This window comes from Stegostoma tigrinum, chromosome 25, assembly GCF_030684315.1.
Source record: "Stegostoma tigrinum isolate sSteTig4 chromosome 25, sSteTig4.hap1, whole genome shotgun sequence".
NCBI lineage: Eukaryota > Metazoa > Chordata > Chondrichthyes > Orectolobiformes > Stegostomatidae > Stegostoma > Stegostoma tigrinum.
The window spans coordinates 36921923-36940638 of record NC_081378.1 but is presented as its reverse complement, the minus strand read 5'-3'; the positions used below and the strand labels follow the sequence as shown (position 1 = coordinate 36940638).

Sequence of the window (18716 nt, the reverse complement as noted above, 5' to 3'; positions counted from 1 at the left end):
AGGGATTTACAGGATCTGCTTCGTTTATTGTGGCCAAGAAAAACTACTTAATCTCCTCTTGTTAGACTCTTGTAAGAGAGAGAATTTATTGTATGTTAGCAACAATGTATGTTACGCTGATAAAGTCACCATAGTTACAAAAACTGAGGTAAAAGCAGTCACCTTGGTGCCAGAGGATAAGGTTGCATTACAGAGGGAGACAACTGGTAGCTGTTTAACCTGAGGGTCAATTTCGAGTAAGAGAACAGGTTGAGAAGAAGAAGATTTCAGAATAATATCAGCTAGTGCGGGAATTGAATCCATGCTGTTGGCATCACTCTGCATCACAAACTAGCTTTCCAACCAACAGACTCACTGTGTTGGTCGTACTGTTGAAAGATCGCTTCTTGCTTGGTGTGATATCTGTCGCTGATACAGAGGAATCCTCCGAGGAGACTAAGGAAATTAAGTTTAAAAACCAAAAGAACTGCCAATTCTGTAAATCGGAAACTAAATTGGAAACAAAAACAGAAATTGCTGGAAAAACTCAGCATGACTGGTAGCATCTGTGGAGAGAAATCAGAATTAACATTCTGGCTCAGACCACTGAGTTTTAGTCGCCAAATTGTGTGACCCTCTGAATTATGTCAGTTAAAAATTCAATGAGTTCTGCTGTGGTATATGATCTAATAATATTGTGACGTTTGCCTCTGTATCAATTTTAAAAGTTGTGAGATTAATTAACACAACTGTTTTCTTCTCTTGGTTTTTCAGTTGCCTGCTGTATCTGATGAACCTCTTTTGAACATCCATTTGAGTTGATGTGTTGTGATTATGTACTACCTCAGCACACAGTTCCTGAAAATGACATATTGCATTCCTGTTAAACTATTTATGTTGCATTATCAGATTATGTACTGTGGCTGAAGAAACACTATATGTAGCAGAAGCAGTGTGATAACATGGTCCAAGTGATATAGTACTTGAGGTTAAAGGTATACTACAAACCAGTCCCCAATAGCCGAGAATTTACATGCACTTCAGTAACAAGAATTCTCACCCTTGGCATATGACTGCATTTGGTGTCCTCAGTTGTACAGGACTTGGAACAAGTTTTAATTCCTCAGTCATTTTACGTTGCACTAAATTTTCTGGATATTGTTATTATTTAAATAAGTGAGTAAAATTCCTTGAAGTCTTAAACTCTGAATTAGAGTTGAGGACGTTTTTAGAGGGTTTCAGACACCAGGTAAATAGCCGTTGTAAGTTTCAACTTCTTGAACAAAGCCTGTCTAGTTGGTGCATTGGAGCATCCAAGAGGTTCTATAGTGCATCTTCCAGACTATGTTGCTGCAGCAACTATTTTCCAGCCAGAAAATCTGGAATTATTGGTTTCATGGTTAACTTGTGTTAAAATCAAGTGAATGTAGATATTCTTGACAATGTTAACAATATTTATGTTACAGAAATATCATTGAAATAACCATTCGTAAAGCACTCAATTCAATTTTGTTTTTCAGGTGCATGGCCGGTGTGTGTGTCGTCACAACACCAAAGGGTTAAACTGTGAGCTATGTCAGGACTTCCACCATAATGCACCTTGGAAACCTGCTGAAGGACGCAACAGCAATGCATGCCAAAGTGGGTTACACTTAAAAAATATTTGCAAGTTGATGAATACTTTCAGTTTGCTTCCTTTTTGCATGCAACATATACTTGTAGCTTTCTTTTTCCTTAAAATAAAAAAGGTAGCATTTCCCCGGAGCTCAGTAAGATTATCTATCGAGTACAGACCAAAAGGCCTTGGGTTCAATCTCCTGAGTTCACCTCCCTCAACTAAAGTGACAATCGAGTTGGTTGGAATCAACTACAATGCATGTAGTTTGCTGAATGATGATACAAACTTGCTTCCTGTTGTGGTTTAGTTCTGTGGGCAGACAGACAGACAACTCTTGTGACCTAAACCACAGACCCACATGCGTGCAAACAATAAGAAACACGATCCCACATATTTGATCTTTTTACCATTGACTTTCATATCTGACAATTTTCCATTCCTTTCTTTTATTAGAATTCACAGAAATATATCACAGTGGAATCACTTTATTGGATTCTTAGTGACAGCATCAGTAGTCAAATTCTTGCTACAAGATTGATTGAAAAGATAAAGCAGCACAACAATTGCTATTTGGCATCCACAAATACCTAGAATAAAGCAGTGTACAAACTTAATTATTTTCCTGGATATGTTTTGACTTACGTGAAAACCAAAAGAACTGTGGAATTTCCTCCACCTGGCTGAGCTTGTCCTCACCATGACCAGCTTCTCTCTATTTAACTCTTCTGTCACTTTCTTCAGGTCAAAGGGGTGACCATGAATACCTGCATAGGCCTCGGTTATGCCTGTGTCTTCATGGAGTACCCCACCCTTTGTCCTCACCTACAATCCCACCAGCATCCACATCCATGGAATTATTAGTCACCATTTTCACCCGCTTCAACAGGATTCCACTGCCAAACACATTCTCCTCCCCTCCCTCGTCAGCCTTCTACAAGGATCATTCCCTCCAGGAAACCTGGTCCACTCTTCATTCCTTCCTAACATGCCCCCTCATTCCTAAAGCACCACCACCTGCTATCACAGCAGGTGTAACGCCTGCCTGTTTACTTCCTCCATGGTATTCAAGGGCCCAAACACAACTTCCAGGTGAAGCAGCGAATTACCTGCATTCCACTCTGTCTAGTTTACTGCGCTTGCTGCTCAAAATGTAGTTTCTACATTGGGGAAACAAAGCGTAGACTGGATGACAGCTGGATGCAGAACACTTACGGTCTGCCCAAAAGACTGAGCTTCCAGCAGCCTGCCACTTGAACATAGCACCTTGTTCCCTGGCTAACATCTCTGTCTCAGGCCTGCTGCAGTGCTGCAGCAAAGCTCAGCACAAGCTGGAAGAGCAGCACCTCATTTTCTGCTTGGGAACTGTACAGCCTCCTGGACTGTGTTAGGCTCAACAGTTTTAGGGCTTGATCCAATGTCTCCCACTGCTGTTATTCCAGCCGTCTTATACCACCCCTTATTATCACATGGTCTAGTATTACACACAACCCATTGTTAGTTGTGAATAGTCCCTATTAGCAGCTATTCATTATTGACTCCTTGTCCAAGTGACCTCCTCTCTATTTGGGGTCTATCTCTACCTATCGTTTACTCTTTGCCCCCTTCCGCCACCCTAGCTTCTGCATTGAAAAAAAACAACTGTTTGCTCGCTGCTTCTGAAGGAGGGTCACTGAACCCAAAACATTAACTCTAATTTCTCTCCACAGATGTTGCCAGACCTATTGAGTTTTTAATTTCTGTTTTTGTTTTTAACTATCGTAAATGTTTTAGTTGATACCTTTAATATACATAACATGAATGCTGATCTGTCATTGTACCGTTATGTGAGAGAATCCATTTGAGTTCGCTATCTAAAGTGAACTCCTGGAGATTTACAAATAAGTTCACTTTAGATACACGAATCAAAAGGATTCTCTCATGTAACCATACTATATTATCAATCAATTTTAGCTATCACATGGATATTTCATTTGATAAAATTCAGTTCAGTTACTTTGGAGATCTGACATTCCAAATAAATATTTTGCTCATAGTATGTAGCTTTAAGACTGAAAATTCATAAACAATAACCTCCTCAAAAACAGGCAGTTTCTTATTATTTCCTAGACCATGGCAATTAGCCAGCCACATTATTACCTCAGCCTACCCTCTATAAAATATCCTCTGTAGAAGAGTCGTATCGGACTTGAAATGTTAACCATTTCTCATCCACAGCAATGGATGCTGCTGCCCGACTTGCTCCAGTATTTTGTTTTGTTTCAGATTGCCAGCATCTGCAGTGTTTTGTTCAGAATTGTGTACTATTGGACTTTTCTCAAAGAAAACAAAATGTTTCAGAAGGCAGCTAATCAGAGTTCTCAAAGTTTCTAATACAGTTGTCTCTTTAAAATTTCCTGTGAAAGAAATGAGATTTTACAGTTTTGAAGTAAACTGGTGCGATGTTTTGTTGCGTTTAGACCCCACACCCAGTTGCTGACCAGCAACCACGATTGAGAGTTTGCTTTCAAAGTCTGCATTGGACTTTGATCTTTTACTTCCACAACTTGCTAATATCTGCTGTTGAGACTTGCGGAATAATGAAAGTTACATCAGTGGCATACCAGACCATGAATTTGCCTCTTGCAGTAGGTCCCACATAAAGGGAATAGAAAAATTAACAAAACACACTAAGAGCAACAAATCTATTTTCTGGAGCGGGAATGTTTGGTTATTTATACTAAGTTAGTAAATGTTTTAAGTTATTCGTGTTTTGATCTTGCGCTTCCACTTAAATCAACCCCACTCTCTTCAAATGGCGCACGAGTTGTAAAAAATGGCTGCTATACGAGTTCAGCATTCCAGCTAGAGTCACCCATTCTCAGTTACAATGATTTGCAATGGAATAGCATTAAAATTGCCAAAAATCTGGTTGAAAGTCTCACCCCTTTAACAGAACGTAATGTTATAAGATGCTTCAAAGAACTGTGATCAGACTAAAGCATTTCTTTCGATTCACTTGTAAGTCTGTGTGCCCTTGTATGCCTTGGATTTTTTAAAATGTAACATAATGTAATGTAACCTTCTGTAGAAAGTGTGCTGGCACTGATTAGCTGCCAGAGGCCAGCGTTGGATGGGTGTGACCATTTATCCTTTACATGTGTTCTAATGTGAACCATGAATGACATGGACAAGTTATGTTAAGTTTGCTTTTTGTATCTTCAATTCCAGGATGTAGCTGCAACGGGCATGCTGATAAATGTCACTTTGACATGGCTGTATATATTGCATCTGGTAATGTTAGTGGTGGTGTTTGTGATGGCTGTCGGAATAATACAATGGGACAACACTGTGAACAATGTAAACCTTTCTACTACCAGCATCCAGAACGAAGCATTCGTGCCAATGACATCTGTGAACGTAAGCTCTGTTATTTGATACACCAGGATCTATGAAAGAAGTGGCTGACATTGATCTGTTTGATCTTTCTTTGAGGGAATTCCAAGAGTTTGAAATGGAACATGCTTCAAGGCATTTACCTTCCTCATTCAGCTTTCTTAATAAATTCAGTGTTACCTCTGAAATGAAGAAATTTGAAATGATCTACTTTTAATTCAAAATTATCTACATACAAAACAAAATTACAATTGAATAAGAAAATGAATTTGTTACCATAAGGACTGGATAACTGATAGGACACTGTTGTGGTAATGTCGCTGGTCCAGTAAATGTCATTGGGTGGTGTGAGGATTGACTTTGATATGGATAGAAGATTAGTTAGCTAATCAAGGTGAAAAAAACTAAGGTAACATGGGTCATTTTTCTGAATGGCTAAATATAATGAGTGGTGTGAATGGGAATCAATGCTAAGTCTCAACATTTTTCAATGTATAAAATGACTTGGATGCAGGTATGAATGTATGGTTGCTAAGTTTGTTTGAGACATAGGAAACTAAGTTGTGAGGGAGACATGTGGCTCAACAAGATAGAGGTACGTTAAATGAGTGGATCAAGACCTGGGAAATAGTAATCTGGGAAAATATGCCCATTTTGACAGAAAGCATATTAACAAAGTTGTTTAATTGGTGAGAGACTGCACATTTCTAAGATGCAGAGGGATCTGGATGTCCTAATGCATTAACTGTAATTAGTTTAGTGTCCACATACTACAATTTCAGCACTTAAAAGGCATCTGGATCAGTCCATGAATAGGAATGGTTTGGAGGGATATGGGCTAAATGCTGGCAAATGGGACTAGATTAATTTGGGTTATCTGGTCAGCCTGAACAAGACGGACAAAGAGTCTGTTTCTGTGTTGCAGAATTGTATGACTCTAAGTAGTTAGGAGAGTTAATAGAATGTTGTTTTTTTTAAATTGCAAAGTGGATTGAATTTAAGAGAAAAACATCGGAAGGTTGTACATTAATTATACAAAGTATTGGCAAATCTAGGTGGACTTTTGATAATCCAAGAATGAAATGTGTTTGGGGACAGCATGAAATGTGGAGCTGAGGCTGCAATCTGATCAGCCATGATATTACTGAATGGTGAAGCAGTCTTTGAATGTTGATTTGACCTTTTTACATCTTGTGAATGGCCTTACTCCTATGTTCGTACGAAATACAGAGACCCAGGTTCAAATTCCATCACACTATTTGTTGGAATTTAAACTGCATGAATTAAAATAGAATATAAAGTTAAGTCTCTGTGATGGTTATTATGAAACGGTCATTGTTGTAAAAACTTATTTCGTTCATTAATATCCTTTAGGAAAGGATATCCACCATCGCCACCCCGTCTGTCTTACCTGTGAGTTCTGGCCCACAATAAAACAGTTGATCCTTTAAAATACTCCAGCAAACAACTCTGTTCACGGCCTGTTAGGAATATTGAACAAATGCTGGCCTTGCACGTGATGTCTGCATCCCATGAGGATTAAAGAAAGCTATTACTTTGCTGACAATTCATAGCAACTGAACCAAACATGAACTTAGGGCTAATATATCACCTTTGGCTCAAATTTACTTTTGCAAATGATCATGTTAAAACAAACTCTTTGAACTCAATATATAATTAATTGATAGCATTTGTTTAAGTAATTCAAGGAAGGGTTTTCTGTACTCTTGATGTATATAAATTACTTGAATCTACTGTTAATGCAGCTTGTAACTGTGACCCTGCTGGATCATTAAATGGCGGAATCTGTGACAGCCACACTGATTTGACAGCTAATCTCATTGCGGGACAGTGCCGTTGTAAGCTAAACATTGAGGGTGAGCGCTGTGATCTGTGCAAAGAAGGTTTCTTTGGTCTAAGCGCAGATGACCCAGTGGGATGCCAGCGTAAGTAGATGACTATTTTTTGAAAATTGATATACTTTGTGTGCTCTGATTTGCATTTTCTACATCTTTCTTCTCTTGTGCGGTGTCACTGAAATCCATTTACAACTGCAATAGTTTATTCTCAATCCTGTTGTTTCATTGTAGGTTTGTGTATGTGTAATTGCATCAGCATACACTGCTTTGTTCATTAGTTTAGAAAAATGAAAAAATTATGTTCAATTGATGATTTAATTAAATTTGTTGACTTAAATGATTTAATTAAATATCTACCAGCAGATTTCTGCAATAACTCTGGGGGAATAACAATTAAGACTTGGGCCAGTTTAGCATAAACTGCACAACTTTCTTGAAATAAATATTTTAGAAGTACTATGTAGGTGCTGGAAATCTGGAAAAAGAATTGGAAATGACCGGTTAGTATGTAGGATATATATTCAGGTAGGACCAATCCGTTTAATCTTTTGAGAGAGCACCCTTTGATAAATTGAATGGTTCACGCACAGGGTCCAAGTTTCTCCCACCACTGTAGCGCGTTTGTTGTAATCAAGCAGTAGCTGAATATCCCTAGCCTTAACCCTTTTGATTTATATTGTGCTACGCACCCATACTTGTACTTTGTTCATGACTGCCAAATCCACTTATCTTTTAAAGTTTGGCCAGAAAGTGAATTGGATTATCCATATAAATACTGTGGCTACAAGAACAGATCAGAAGCTAGGAATTCTGCAGCAAGTAATTCTGTCATCTATAAGACACAAGAGTACGATGGACTGCCCCCAATGGCCTGGATGGTGCAGCTCCCAAAACACTCAAAATAAAACTCGTCACTATTTATTACCAAGCAGCCTGCTTGACTGGCATCACATTCATAAACATTTACTCCCACCACCACTGGCACACAACAGCGGTGTGTACCATCTGCAAGAAGCAATGCAGAATTTCATTAAAGCTCCTTAGCTCCTTCCAAATTCACAACCACTTACATCCACAAGGGCTGCAAATTCCACCACCTGCAGGTTTCCCTCCAACCCGCTCACCATACTGACTTTGAAATGTGTATTTAGTGCCTCCACATCAAAATCTGGGAATTCCTTTCCTAACAGTTTTGCACATTTTACCTACAGCAGGTGGATTGTAGTAGTTCAAAAACACAACTCACCACCACATCCTCAAGGGTAAGAGGGATGGCCAATAAATGCTGGTCTAGCCTACAGTGCTTACATTCCATAAGCAAATTACAAAAGAAAATTCAGCAGGAAATAATGGAAAGCCTGCTGAGCTTACAGTATCTGTTAGTAGGTGTAATCAGGCAACTCATTTCCAGGTTCAACTTTGATTCCGATATTATGACAGTCTTTGGGACCAAACTGGTTTCACTCATTTAATTGACTTCTCCACAAGTGAAACAAGAAAATACAATTTGGGGTGGAGATGAAAATGGTTTGCAAGCTAGATAGAATTGGGGATGGTGCTACTGATCCCACTCACATCTTGAAAAACTTAAAAGGCTTGCCTCAGCTTAGGATGCTTCAATGGCCCTCTAGGAACAGACCGCTCAGCGCCCAGTGTAACTAGGAAAAGAACGTGTGCTCTATGTATTAAAACTATAATCCAAGCCATGCAGTCAGCGTAGAAGTCTTTTTAAACAACTTTCTGCATGTATGGGTAGAAGTGGTAGGGATACATTTAACTATGTGCCTGATTCAGACATGTACCAGATTTTTCCTCGTGTCATTCACTCTTATGGTGCGGGGTAGCAGTTACAATTCCTTAACTCTCAAGCTGTAAATTTGCCGTGCCAAAATTAATTTTAAATGTTCCTGCACCACTGGTTTTCTTCTTGGCCTAAAATGGAGAACGTTGCTGACACGTTTCATTTTGGTCACCTTAGCATGTACCTGTAACCACTTGGGAACTCATCCAGGCGGAACTCCATGCGATGATGTAACGGGAAGTTGCTTCTGTAAACGTCTAGTGATGGGAAGGAATTGTGATCAGTGTCTGGTAAGAAAACTACAGAAACAGACATGGGCAAAATGCCAAAAATTGTTCAAGGTTTCCGAGTTGAACGTAATTTAAATCTTTCAAAGAAAACATGGTTAGTTTTAACATCCTGGAGAAATATTAAATCTTGGAAATAGCCAATCTACTGTGTAGATACTTGTTGTCTACTGGCACCATTGATTTCTGTGTGTCAACCTTCGCCCACAAATGTGCTAACAGAAATTTATTTCTGTTGATATCTGGATAGGTCAATCAGATAATCTGTTTCTTTAAGTTAGAGTACTAAAACCATTGACTTGATTTAATGTATCTATTTTGTTCAAAGAATCAGAATAAAATGAGCATGCTTTCTTGTAATTGAAGTCATCATTGCTCAGCCCTAATTGGATCTGGGGCATGAGCAGTGATTAAAACTACGACCTAATGTTTCCACAAAGCTTAAGTTATATTGACAGAAAATGAAAAAAAATACTAAAGTTTAACGTTCAACAATGCTGATGAAAATATTTTACCCCTTTTTCAATGGAAAATTGAGCTAATACTCTATTTTAGGAATAACAAACATGGGATTCAAATTATTTGTCACTGAAAACAGCTTCTCTATCTTGTTTCAGATGCTTTGAATCCATGGAATTTTTTTCTGTGGTAATGTGCTTCTTATGAAACAAAACTGCATTGAAGTTGAAGAATATGAATTAATTCTTTCTATCTGCCATATGATTTAAGACCAAGCATAACTAAATTCATTTTAATGGTTTGTCCACAGTCATGTGATATTTAAAACTATACTGATTTTATTGTTTTACAGCCACAACACTGGGGATTAAGCAGTGATCTTGATGGGTGTCGCCCTTGTGACTGTGACCTAGGGGGGTCATACAGTAATGAGTAAGGCTGGCCTCTTAATCATTTATTGTAGAGAATAAAAATGTTCAAATGATTACTGATTAACTGGGAACACTTGAATGATATAACAGGTGGACAAAGGAAGGTAGTGATAAATGCAATACCAAATTGCTTCTAAAAATATCTTTTTTGTTTGGCTTTGTTGTAGTTGAATAGCAATTGAAAGAATGCTCCCAAATGATGATCTTACTCCAAAAATTACTTGTGCCAAGATGAAAGTTAGTCCTAATTGAGAGAATCCTGAAGTAGATTACAGCAAAATTATGTTTGTGTGTGAGCATTTTTTTGTTTAATAATAACCAAAATGTTAGCTTTACACAGAAAAAACTTGTCTTTTGTTTTAATGTCTGCTGCTAATGATGTGCCCATTAGAAAGGCATTGGAATTTTATATGTAATCAGACAAGTACTTCCATTATGCATAGTCAAATGTGCATGTTTCAGGTTGCAAAGAAGTAATGCTGATTTTGCTTTTGCAGCTGTTCTGCAGAGACAGGCCAGTGTCCGTGCAAAAATCATATGGCTGGACGTCGCTGCAATGAGGTTGAATCTGGGTTTTATTTTATTGCCCTGGATCATTACACATATGAGGCAGAGGAGGCTAACTTGGGTCCTGTAAGTTAGCTTTGAGTGTGCACTCATCTGTTGTGGCCCTTTCTATTTTTTGAAACACTTATGATTACTTTTTCATTGCAGGAAGTGACAATAGTGCAGCGACAAATTCCACAAGGTCGTTCTCCAACCTGGACAGGAATTGGATTTGTAAGGGCTCCTGAAGGAACATATCTGGAATTCCATATACACAACATTCCATATTCCATGGAGTATGATCTGCTGATTCGTTATGAACCTCAGGTTAGTAATCTTCATTCAATAAGCTAGCTACATAATTCTTTCATAGAACTGTTAGCACTATTGACATGAATATGATGTGCTGCTTCTGCTCAGCTACCAAAAAATTGGGAAGAAGCAAAAATAACTGTGTTCCGTCCTGGTAAAATTCATAGCAGCAGTCGATGTGGGAATACAACACCTGCTGATGACAACCAAGTCTTTTCTCTACCATCAGGATCAAGGTGAGAATAAAAAAGCACTTAATTGTTTTACTGGTTAACTATTTTAGATTTTACATATTCTTTGACAAAATCCAGAGGGAAGTAGCATTATAAAGCCAACTTAAGATAATTTTGTGAATTATAGTAAGCCACCAGTCTAAAGAGTTGGGTTAACTATGAATGTTGGTCATAATGTTCCTCCCAGGTATGTGGTCCTACCTCGGCCTGTATGTTTTGAGAAAGAACTTAATTACACCATTCGTTTAGAATTAACAGAGTACTCAGCTGATGATGAAATGGAAACTCCTTATACATTCATAGATTCGGTATGTATGTCTAGAAATAAATAAGATTATCTAAAATTTTCGTAAGTGAATGTAATTGGTTAACACATGTTTTGGCATGACCAGGTACATGTACCCTTTTACCCCATTTTAATTCTTGTATGTGTCTCAAGTCATGATTGTGGTGTTAAGCCAGTATGGTTATAGAGTTTACTGATATATATAATTAACTGATAGATCTTTCAACATGTTGGCCTAGATTACAGCTTTCTTTTCGCTCTAAAGTGAATCAGAATTTCCTATTGCAGTCAGCATTTTCAGTCAGATTTTTCCTTTACACAAAAACAGTGATAAGTAAAATTGCTCCTAAGCTTAAGCCTTAATGTCCAATCAGACAAAATGTAAAACTTGAACTTCCTGGAACGATAGATTTTGACAAAAGAACTGATTTGTTAATTGAATATTTTTCCAGCTTGTACTCATGCCCCACTGCAAGTCACTGGATATATTCTCTGTAGGAGATTCAAGCGAGATTGTCACAAATAAAGCCTGGGAGACCTTCCAACGATACCGCTGCTTGGAGAACAGTCGAAGTGTTACTAAGACCCCAATGACTGATGTCTGTAAGGGCATCCTGTCTAGCATTTCTTCCATAATCCATGAAGGAGCTTTATGTACGTTTATCTTAATTCATTATTTATCATGAGTGAATCGGTGGGCTGGTGGTTAAGAAATATAAGGTAATCAGAGCAGTGATTACTTAGGTTTGAAAACGCAGGGAATTTTAATAAATATGGTATAAACATACATTCACAGTTGGAATACACTTACAGTTTACAAGGCAATATAGAAAGAGCATTTAGACATAGGCTTTGAAGACTTAATTACAACTTTTCTTTGAAGGGTTGGACAAAAAATCTAGTGAAAATTTGTTCAGTGTATCACTAACAAGAAGGCATAAATTTAGGATTGGCAATGAAATCATAAGGGAAGCGATCATGGCTTTGAATGCTGCTTTAAAGGATAAAGAAGTGTGGAATGTGTTACTGGGAACCACCTTCAATAAGTCAGCACAAACAATGGGATAGTTAAATATTTTAGGAATAATATATTAAAAGGTGCCAGAATTGTACTCTTCCACATTGAAAGTTGTGATTTTTGCAAAAGTAGTAACATATTCACTTCAGTGTGCTAACCATGTATGCTTCTTGTTTGCTGAAGAATTTGTCTCTTCTGGTACACAGTTCATGTATGATTATCTTCAGTCGTGGCTTTGTGTTTCTAAAATAAATCAATATTAGAGTGTGTAACTGCTTAATTGGAAAGTTGTGGTCATCAAATTCCAGTTGTTTTGGTTTTTAACTATTTTAATTTTATAAAACAATGACTTGAATGTTTAACAAGAAGTCACGCATGAGTTGACAATTTAGACTAGTTAATTTGACATTTTTTAGTGAAAAGAATCTTCAGATGTTTTATGAACCCTTGTCTAAAGAGCATAGCTTCAAGAGTTATGAATTGTGACCCTTGAGGAACGCTTTGAAGAGCTATGCTGATCAGTGAATCAGTGATTCTGTTTGAATGGGATAGATACATTTTCAAGGAGCATTTCAAGTTCCATGCCTGAGGGTACGTAAAACAATGAGTAGAAGAACAGTGACCAACAACTATTCAAAAAGCCACAATAGTTCTACTGCTCATAAAGTTCTTAAAACAGGATGAAGAAGAACGCAATATTTTAGGACCATTGGATAGATCTATTTTTGAAGTTGGAAACATCCCATAGTCTATCATCAGTAGATTAGCTCTAGTACAGTGGTAGTGTCACTGTCTGAGCCAGGAGGCATCGATCCAGGTCACAGTTGGTCCAGAACTGTATAACAGAAACTTTGAACAGGTTGATTAGAAAATATCTATAGCCTATAAGATTTCTGGTTCATTTCAAAGAGTGATATAATTAAACATTGTGTTTAGAATATCTGGACAATACATCTATTCATAACTGTTGCTTGGTGCTGAAAACCAATTTCACATCCTGGCACCTACTGCCCCTTTTGCTCTAAGTTTTATCCATGATTACGTGGCTATTATGTGACACTTCACAGATGCTTTTTGGTAATCCACGTACATCAGAATAACCATCAGTCACCCTCTGTTACCTCATCAAGAAGCCTCAAGCAACTTTGAGAAACTCAGTTTTCTCTTGATAGATCCATGTTAATTTTTCATGAATCAATTCATATTTGTAAAAGTAAATGAATTTTGCCCCAAAATACAATTTCTGAAGGCCTTCTCACAATTTCTGGGGAGTCAATTGCTTAGTGATGTTATCACTGGACTATTAATACAGAAACTTGGGTAATGTTCTGGGGATAAGAAAGTGTAGAGCTGGATGAACACAGCAGGCCAAGCAGCATCTTAGGAGCAGGAAAGCTGATGTTTCGGGCCTAGACCCTTCATCAGAAATGGGCCAGGGGGAAGAGGCTTCTGAAACTCCTTTCAGTTTCAGAAGCCTCTTCCCCCTCCCCCATTTCTGATTAAGGGTCTAGGCCCGAAACATCAGCTTTCCTGCTCCTAAGATGCTGCTTGGCCTGCTGTGTTCATCCAGCTCTACACTTTCTTATCTCGGATTCTCCAGCATCTGCAGTTCCTATTATCTCTAATGTACTGGGGACCTGTGTTCAAATCCATCTTGTCAGATGTGATTAAATTCAATATAAAATTTCTGGATTTAAGAGTCAAAGTATTGTCAGTTGCTGGAAAAAGGCATCTGGTTCACTAATATCCTTTTCAGAAAGGAAACTGCTATCCTTAACTGGTCACTGTTCAGGCCTACATGTGACTCTAGACCTACCTAGTTTTGCTAGCCCTGTGAGCAATTAGGGCTAGCCATAAAAGAGTTGACCTGGCCAGTGATGCCCACAACCTGTGAATGAATTTAAAAAAACACACAATTTTCTTACTGACCTGTTGTTGCTAGGCTTAACCTTCCTCCCTTTTTTGTTTTGAACAATATTGTAAAGTTTGTAATTCTCCAGTCCCCAGTCGCTAGTTTACAAAGGATTAGAGGATTTTGGTCAGATTCTTTGCAAAAAGGGAAGAAATTGCAATGTGTTTGAATGCAGATTCAATCCAGATCACTTTTAAAATAAGTACAGGTAGCCTGTCTAATGTTTCCTTTTTTTTTGAAACATTTTTGTCCTGTCTTGTGCCCCAACTATCTCCTTCCAGTAGAGCTGGGCAGCATCTCCTTTGTAAATACAAATACAGAGTGTTCTCTCTTAGCACCTCGCCCATATCCCCTGCTTCAGGCACGATTTGTTCTTTCAATCACTAATAGGTCCAATTCTCCCTCTTATGACCCATTTCTTATCTACCTAAGGATGGAACACCTCTGGGTTTTTTTTGTAGGTACAACTTTTGGCTTCTTGTGAAATTTTCATTTTAATTCATACTTATTCTATTTCTCTAGCATGCCGGTGTGATCCTCAGGGATCTCTTAGTTCTGTTTGTAATCCCAATGGAGGACAGTGCCAATGCCGCTCCAGTGTAGTTGGCCGGAACTGTGACCGATGTGCTCCCGCAACTTATGGTTTTGGCCCTAGTGGCTGTCGGCGTAAGTACCATTTTCTCTAACATTGCGGTCGGAGCCGTCCTTTCACGTTTGAAAGCGTTCCAGAGAACTTTGACAGAAAACACTTATTTTTGTTTAGCTTAGATCTTTGCACTGTTCTTGCACCATCATTATTGGGCTAGTGAAATCAGGTCTTTTTCCACTTCCTTTGAGTAATTTGTTGAAGCATTGTTATTGTATTCTTAGTCTGGCACAGCGGTGCCAAGAGACGTAGTTGATAGCATGGTTTGCATCCAGCTGTTTATCTTTTAGCAAAACAAAATTTTATTTGCAGAATCTACAGATTTTGAGGATAATCTCCTGGATGCAGCAAACAAAAGCAGTATTTTCTTTCCAAAGTAACAACCAAGTAATTCCTCCAGCTGATATTGAACGGTGGACAGCTGCGAATTATGGTGCTTACAGTCAGGTTCTATCATTTGCAACAGTGTAGTCTTAATGTGTGAAGGATGTATCCTATTATTTGTATCCTGCCCAGGAATAGTGGCGTTATTTTGGAGCTGTTCATAGTGTAGGGGTGAGTGAGCGTTCGCCTTCTGATTAAACCACATTTGCCACTTGTTTTCAAGATTCCACTGTAAAGCACACAGATGTTGTGAAAATAAGAAAAGTGATTGGAATAATATTGTTGGACTTTTAATTTGTACTCAATTATTTTATTGTCCTATTGATAAATGCTTTGAACCAGCATCATTCAACAGTCACTGCGATCCTTGTTAACTTGCATCGGTTCCCAGTCATGCAGTGTTTCCAATTCTTTACTTAAATGCTTACCTATTTTGAACTTCCACCAGTCCTTCAAATTATTCCAAAACTTTGCACTCTTCTCCCCTGGCTTCTGTGAATTGCTTTCTCCTCTTGATCTTGCGTGAGTGACCTATGCTGCACACTCTGAAATTCTTTCCTAAATCCCTTTCAGTTTTTTTTTGATAGCCCTGTATATAACCAACCTTTACAACCTAATTTTTGGTCATGAGTACTATTTGTTTATTTGACTTGGCATTGACTTTTTTTTGCTCAGTTTGTGCCTCTGAAGCACTTTCTGCTATTCTATATAAGTTGCTGGTTTTTCTCCACTGATTTCCATTTAAGTACTAATACCTCTGGCTATGAACGTCTAACTTAACAGCCAAGAGATTGAACATAGACCATTTAACTCCATCCTTAACTAGGCTTCCCAAAGATACTTCTAGCGTTGAGTATGATTTTTTTTTAAATAAATGTGCATTTGCTGTGTGGACTAAGATTGTTGCAATGGTGTATGCAAATGTTTAATCCCAATTCCCTCACTGAAGTGGCAATTTTATATACCATTTCTGAATGCATATGTTTTAAAATTTACTGCAGCTTGTGACTGTCATCTGGAAGGCTCAGTCAATGAATTTTGCCATCCTGGTACTGGTCAATGTCAATGTAAAGAAGGAGTCTATGGTCGGCAGTGTGATCAGTGTCAGCCTGGTTACTGGGGATTTCCCAGTTGTCGTCCGTGCCAGTGTAATGGACACGCAGATCACTGCGACTTAGAAAGTGGCGAGTGTTTGGGCTGCAGAGATCATACTGGTGGACATAATTGTGACAGGTATTGCCTCTCTTTTGCTTTTGCTAGTGTTCACTGTCCCCAAGTAAAATTACATTTTCTAACATGAGCAAACAACTGCTGATAAAGCTTCCTTATTTCTCTTGTAGCTGTATGTCAGGTTATTACGGGAACCCCATACTTGGGTCGGGTGATCACTGTCGCCCGTGTCCTTGCCCAGATGGTCCAGATAGTGGACGGCAGTTTGCCACTGGCTGTTACCAAGATCATAGTTCACAAAATATCGTCTGCCTCTGTCACGATGGTTACACAGGTATGTAAGGATGGTGTAAATGTATACTAAGCGTACCCAAATTGCAAGTAGCCTTAATACCTACATTTTTATTTCCCCCCTGTGCAAGAGCATGATATACTGCAGAATGTACTGTCAGTTATATTCTTGAAGCAGAAGCCATTTCACCTCCCAATCAACAGATTAAACCCAAGTTGTGCCGTCCTGAGTGGTAGCAATTAAGCCACAAAAAGGGAGACTCCACAAATATGCTCATCTTCAATAATCTACGTAAAAGATAAGGCTGCTGCATTTGCAACAATCGTCAGCCACAGGTGCCAAGTGAGAGGTCTCTAGCATTGCATGTGCCAAAATTCACCCAATTTCTTGGCATATCAAAAAATGACTGGAGGCACTGAATACAGCAAAGCTATTAGCCTTGATAGTATCGCAGCAATAGTACTGAAGGCCATAGCCAAGTGGTTCCAGTACAGCTAGAATACTAGCATCAACCTGACAACGTTTGTGACAGGAAATAAGAGTCAACGGTTTGAGTCAGGTTACGCTTCCTACAAACAGGTAACTGGACCTGTAGCATTAACTCTGATTTCTCTTCACAAATGCTTTTCCAGTGAGCTTTTCCAGCAACTTCGGTTTTTATATTTGGTTTACAGCATCCGCAGTTCTTTAAGTTTTTAATGTAGAAATTTGTCTAGGTATGTCCTGTGCACAAAAAGCAAGACATCTCCAACCTGAGATAACAAAGCGTGAAGCTGGATGAACACAGCAGGCCAAGCAGCATCTCAGGAGCACAAAAGCTGACGTTTCGGACCTAGACCCTCCTTCAGAGAGGGGGAATGGGAAGAGGCTTCTGGAATTCATAGGGAGAGAGGGGGAGGCGGACCAAAGATGGAGAGAAAAGAAGATAGGTGGGGAGGTAGAGAGGGGATAGGTCAGTCCAGGGAAGACGGACAGGTCAAGGAGGTGGGGTGAGGTTAGTAGGTAAGAAATGGAGGTGCGGCTTGGGGTGGGAGGAAGGGATGGTTGAGAGGAAGAACAGGTTAGGGAGGCAGAGACAGGCTGGGCTGGTTTTGGGATGCAGTGGGGGGAGGGGACGAGTTGGGCTGGCTTCCTGGACCCCTCAGTCTCCATCTCAGGTAACCAGATAGAAACTGATGTCCATTTCAAGCCCACTGACTCCCACAGCTACCAAGAATACACCTCCTCCCACCCACCCTCCAGCATAAATTCCACCCCTTATTCCCACTACCTCCGCCTCCGCCGCATCTGCTCCCAGGATGAGGCATTCCACTCCTGCACATCCCAGATGTCCTCGTTCTTCAAGGACCGCAACTTTCCCCCCGCAGTGGTCGAGAACGCCCTTGACCGCGTCTCCCGCATTTCCCGCAACACATCCCTCACACCCTGCCATCGCCCCAAGAGGATCCCCCTTGTTCTCTCATACCACCCCACCAATCTCCGGATACAACGCATCATCTTCTGACACTTCCGCCATCTACAATCCGACCCCACCACCCAAGACATTTTTCCATCCCCACCCTTGTCTGCCTTCCGGAGAGACCACTCTCTCCGTGACTCCCTTGTCCGCTCCACACACTTCACCTTCCCCTGCAACAGCAGGAAGTGCTACACTTGCCCCCACACCACCTCCCTCACCCCCATCCCAGGCCCTAAGATGACTTTCCATATTAAGCAAATGTTCACCTGCACATCTGCCAATGTAGTATACTGTATCCATTGTACCCGGTGTGTCTTCCTGTACATCGGGGAAACCCATCGGAGGCTTGGGGACAGCTTTGCAGAACACCTCCGCTCGGTTCACAATAAACAACTGCACCTCCCAGTTGCGAACCATTTTAACTCCCCCTCCCATTCCTCAGACAACATGTCCATCATGGGCCTCCTGCAGTGCCACAATGATGCCACCCGAAGGTAGCAGGAACAGCAACTCTCATTCTGCTTGGGAACCCTGCAGCCCAAAGGTATCAATGTGGACTTCACAAGCTTCAAAATCTCCCCTTCCCCTACTGCATCCCTAAACCAGCCCAGTTCGTCCCCTCCCCCCACTGCATCCCAAAACCAGCCCAGCT

The 18716-nt window shown here is 39.7% G+C and overlaps 1 protein-coding gene across 1 annotated transcript in view; it reads left to right on the top strand.

Moving 5' to 3' along the window:
* lamb1a (laminin, beta 1a) overlaps window positions 1-18716 on the top strand; it is an 86265-nt gene that overhangs the window by 24846 nt on the left and 42703 nt on the right. The window contains exons 8-20 of the mRNA XM_048554036.2: window positions 1500-1620; window positions 4805-4993; window positions 6736-6915; window positions 8807-8919; window positions 9728-9807; window positions 10304-10439; window positions 10521-10679; window positions 10773-10900; window positions 11085-11205; window positions 11636-11837; window positions 14636-14779; window positions 16145-16376; window positions 16484-16647. Coding sequence (XP_048409993.2) covers window positions 1500-1620; window positions 4805-4993; window positions 6736-6915; window positions 8807-8919; window positions 9728-9807; window positions 10304-10439; window positions 10521-10679; window positions 10773-10900; window positions 11085-11205; window positions 11636-11837; window positions 14636-14779; window positions 16145-16376; window positions 16484-16647 — 1969 coding nt within the window. The remainder of the gene's footprint in view (window positions 1-1499; window positions 1621-4804; window positions 4994-6735; window positions 6916-8806; window positions 8920-9727; window positions 9808-10303; window positions 10440-10520; window positions 10680-10772; window positions 10901-11084; window positions 11206-11635; window positions 11838-14635; window positions 14780-16144; window positions 16377-16483; window positions 16648-18716) is intronic.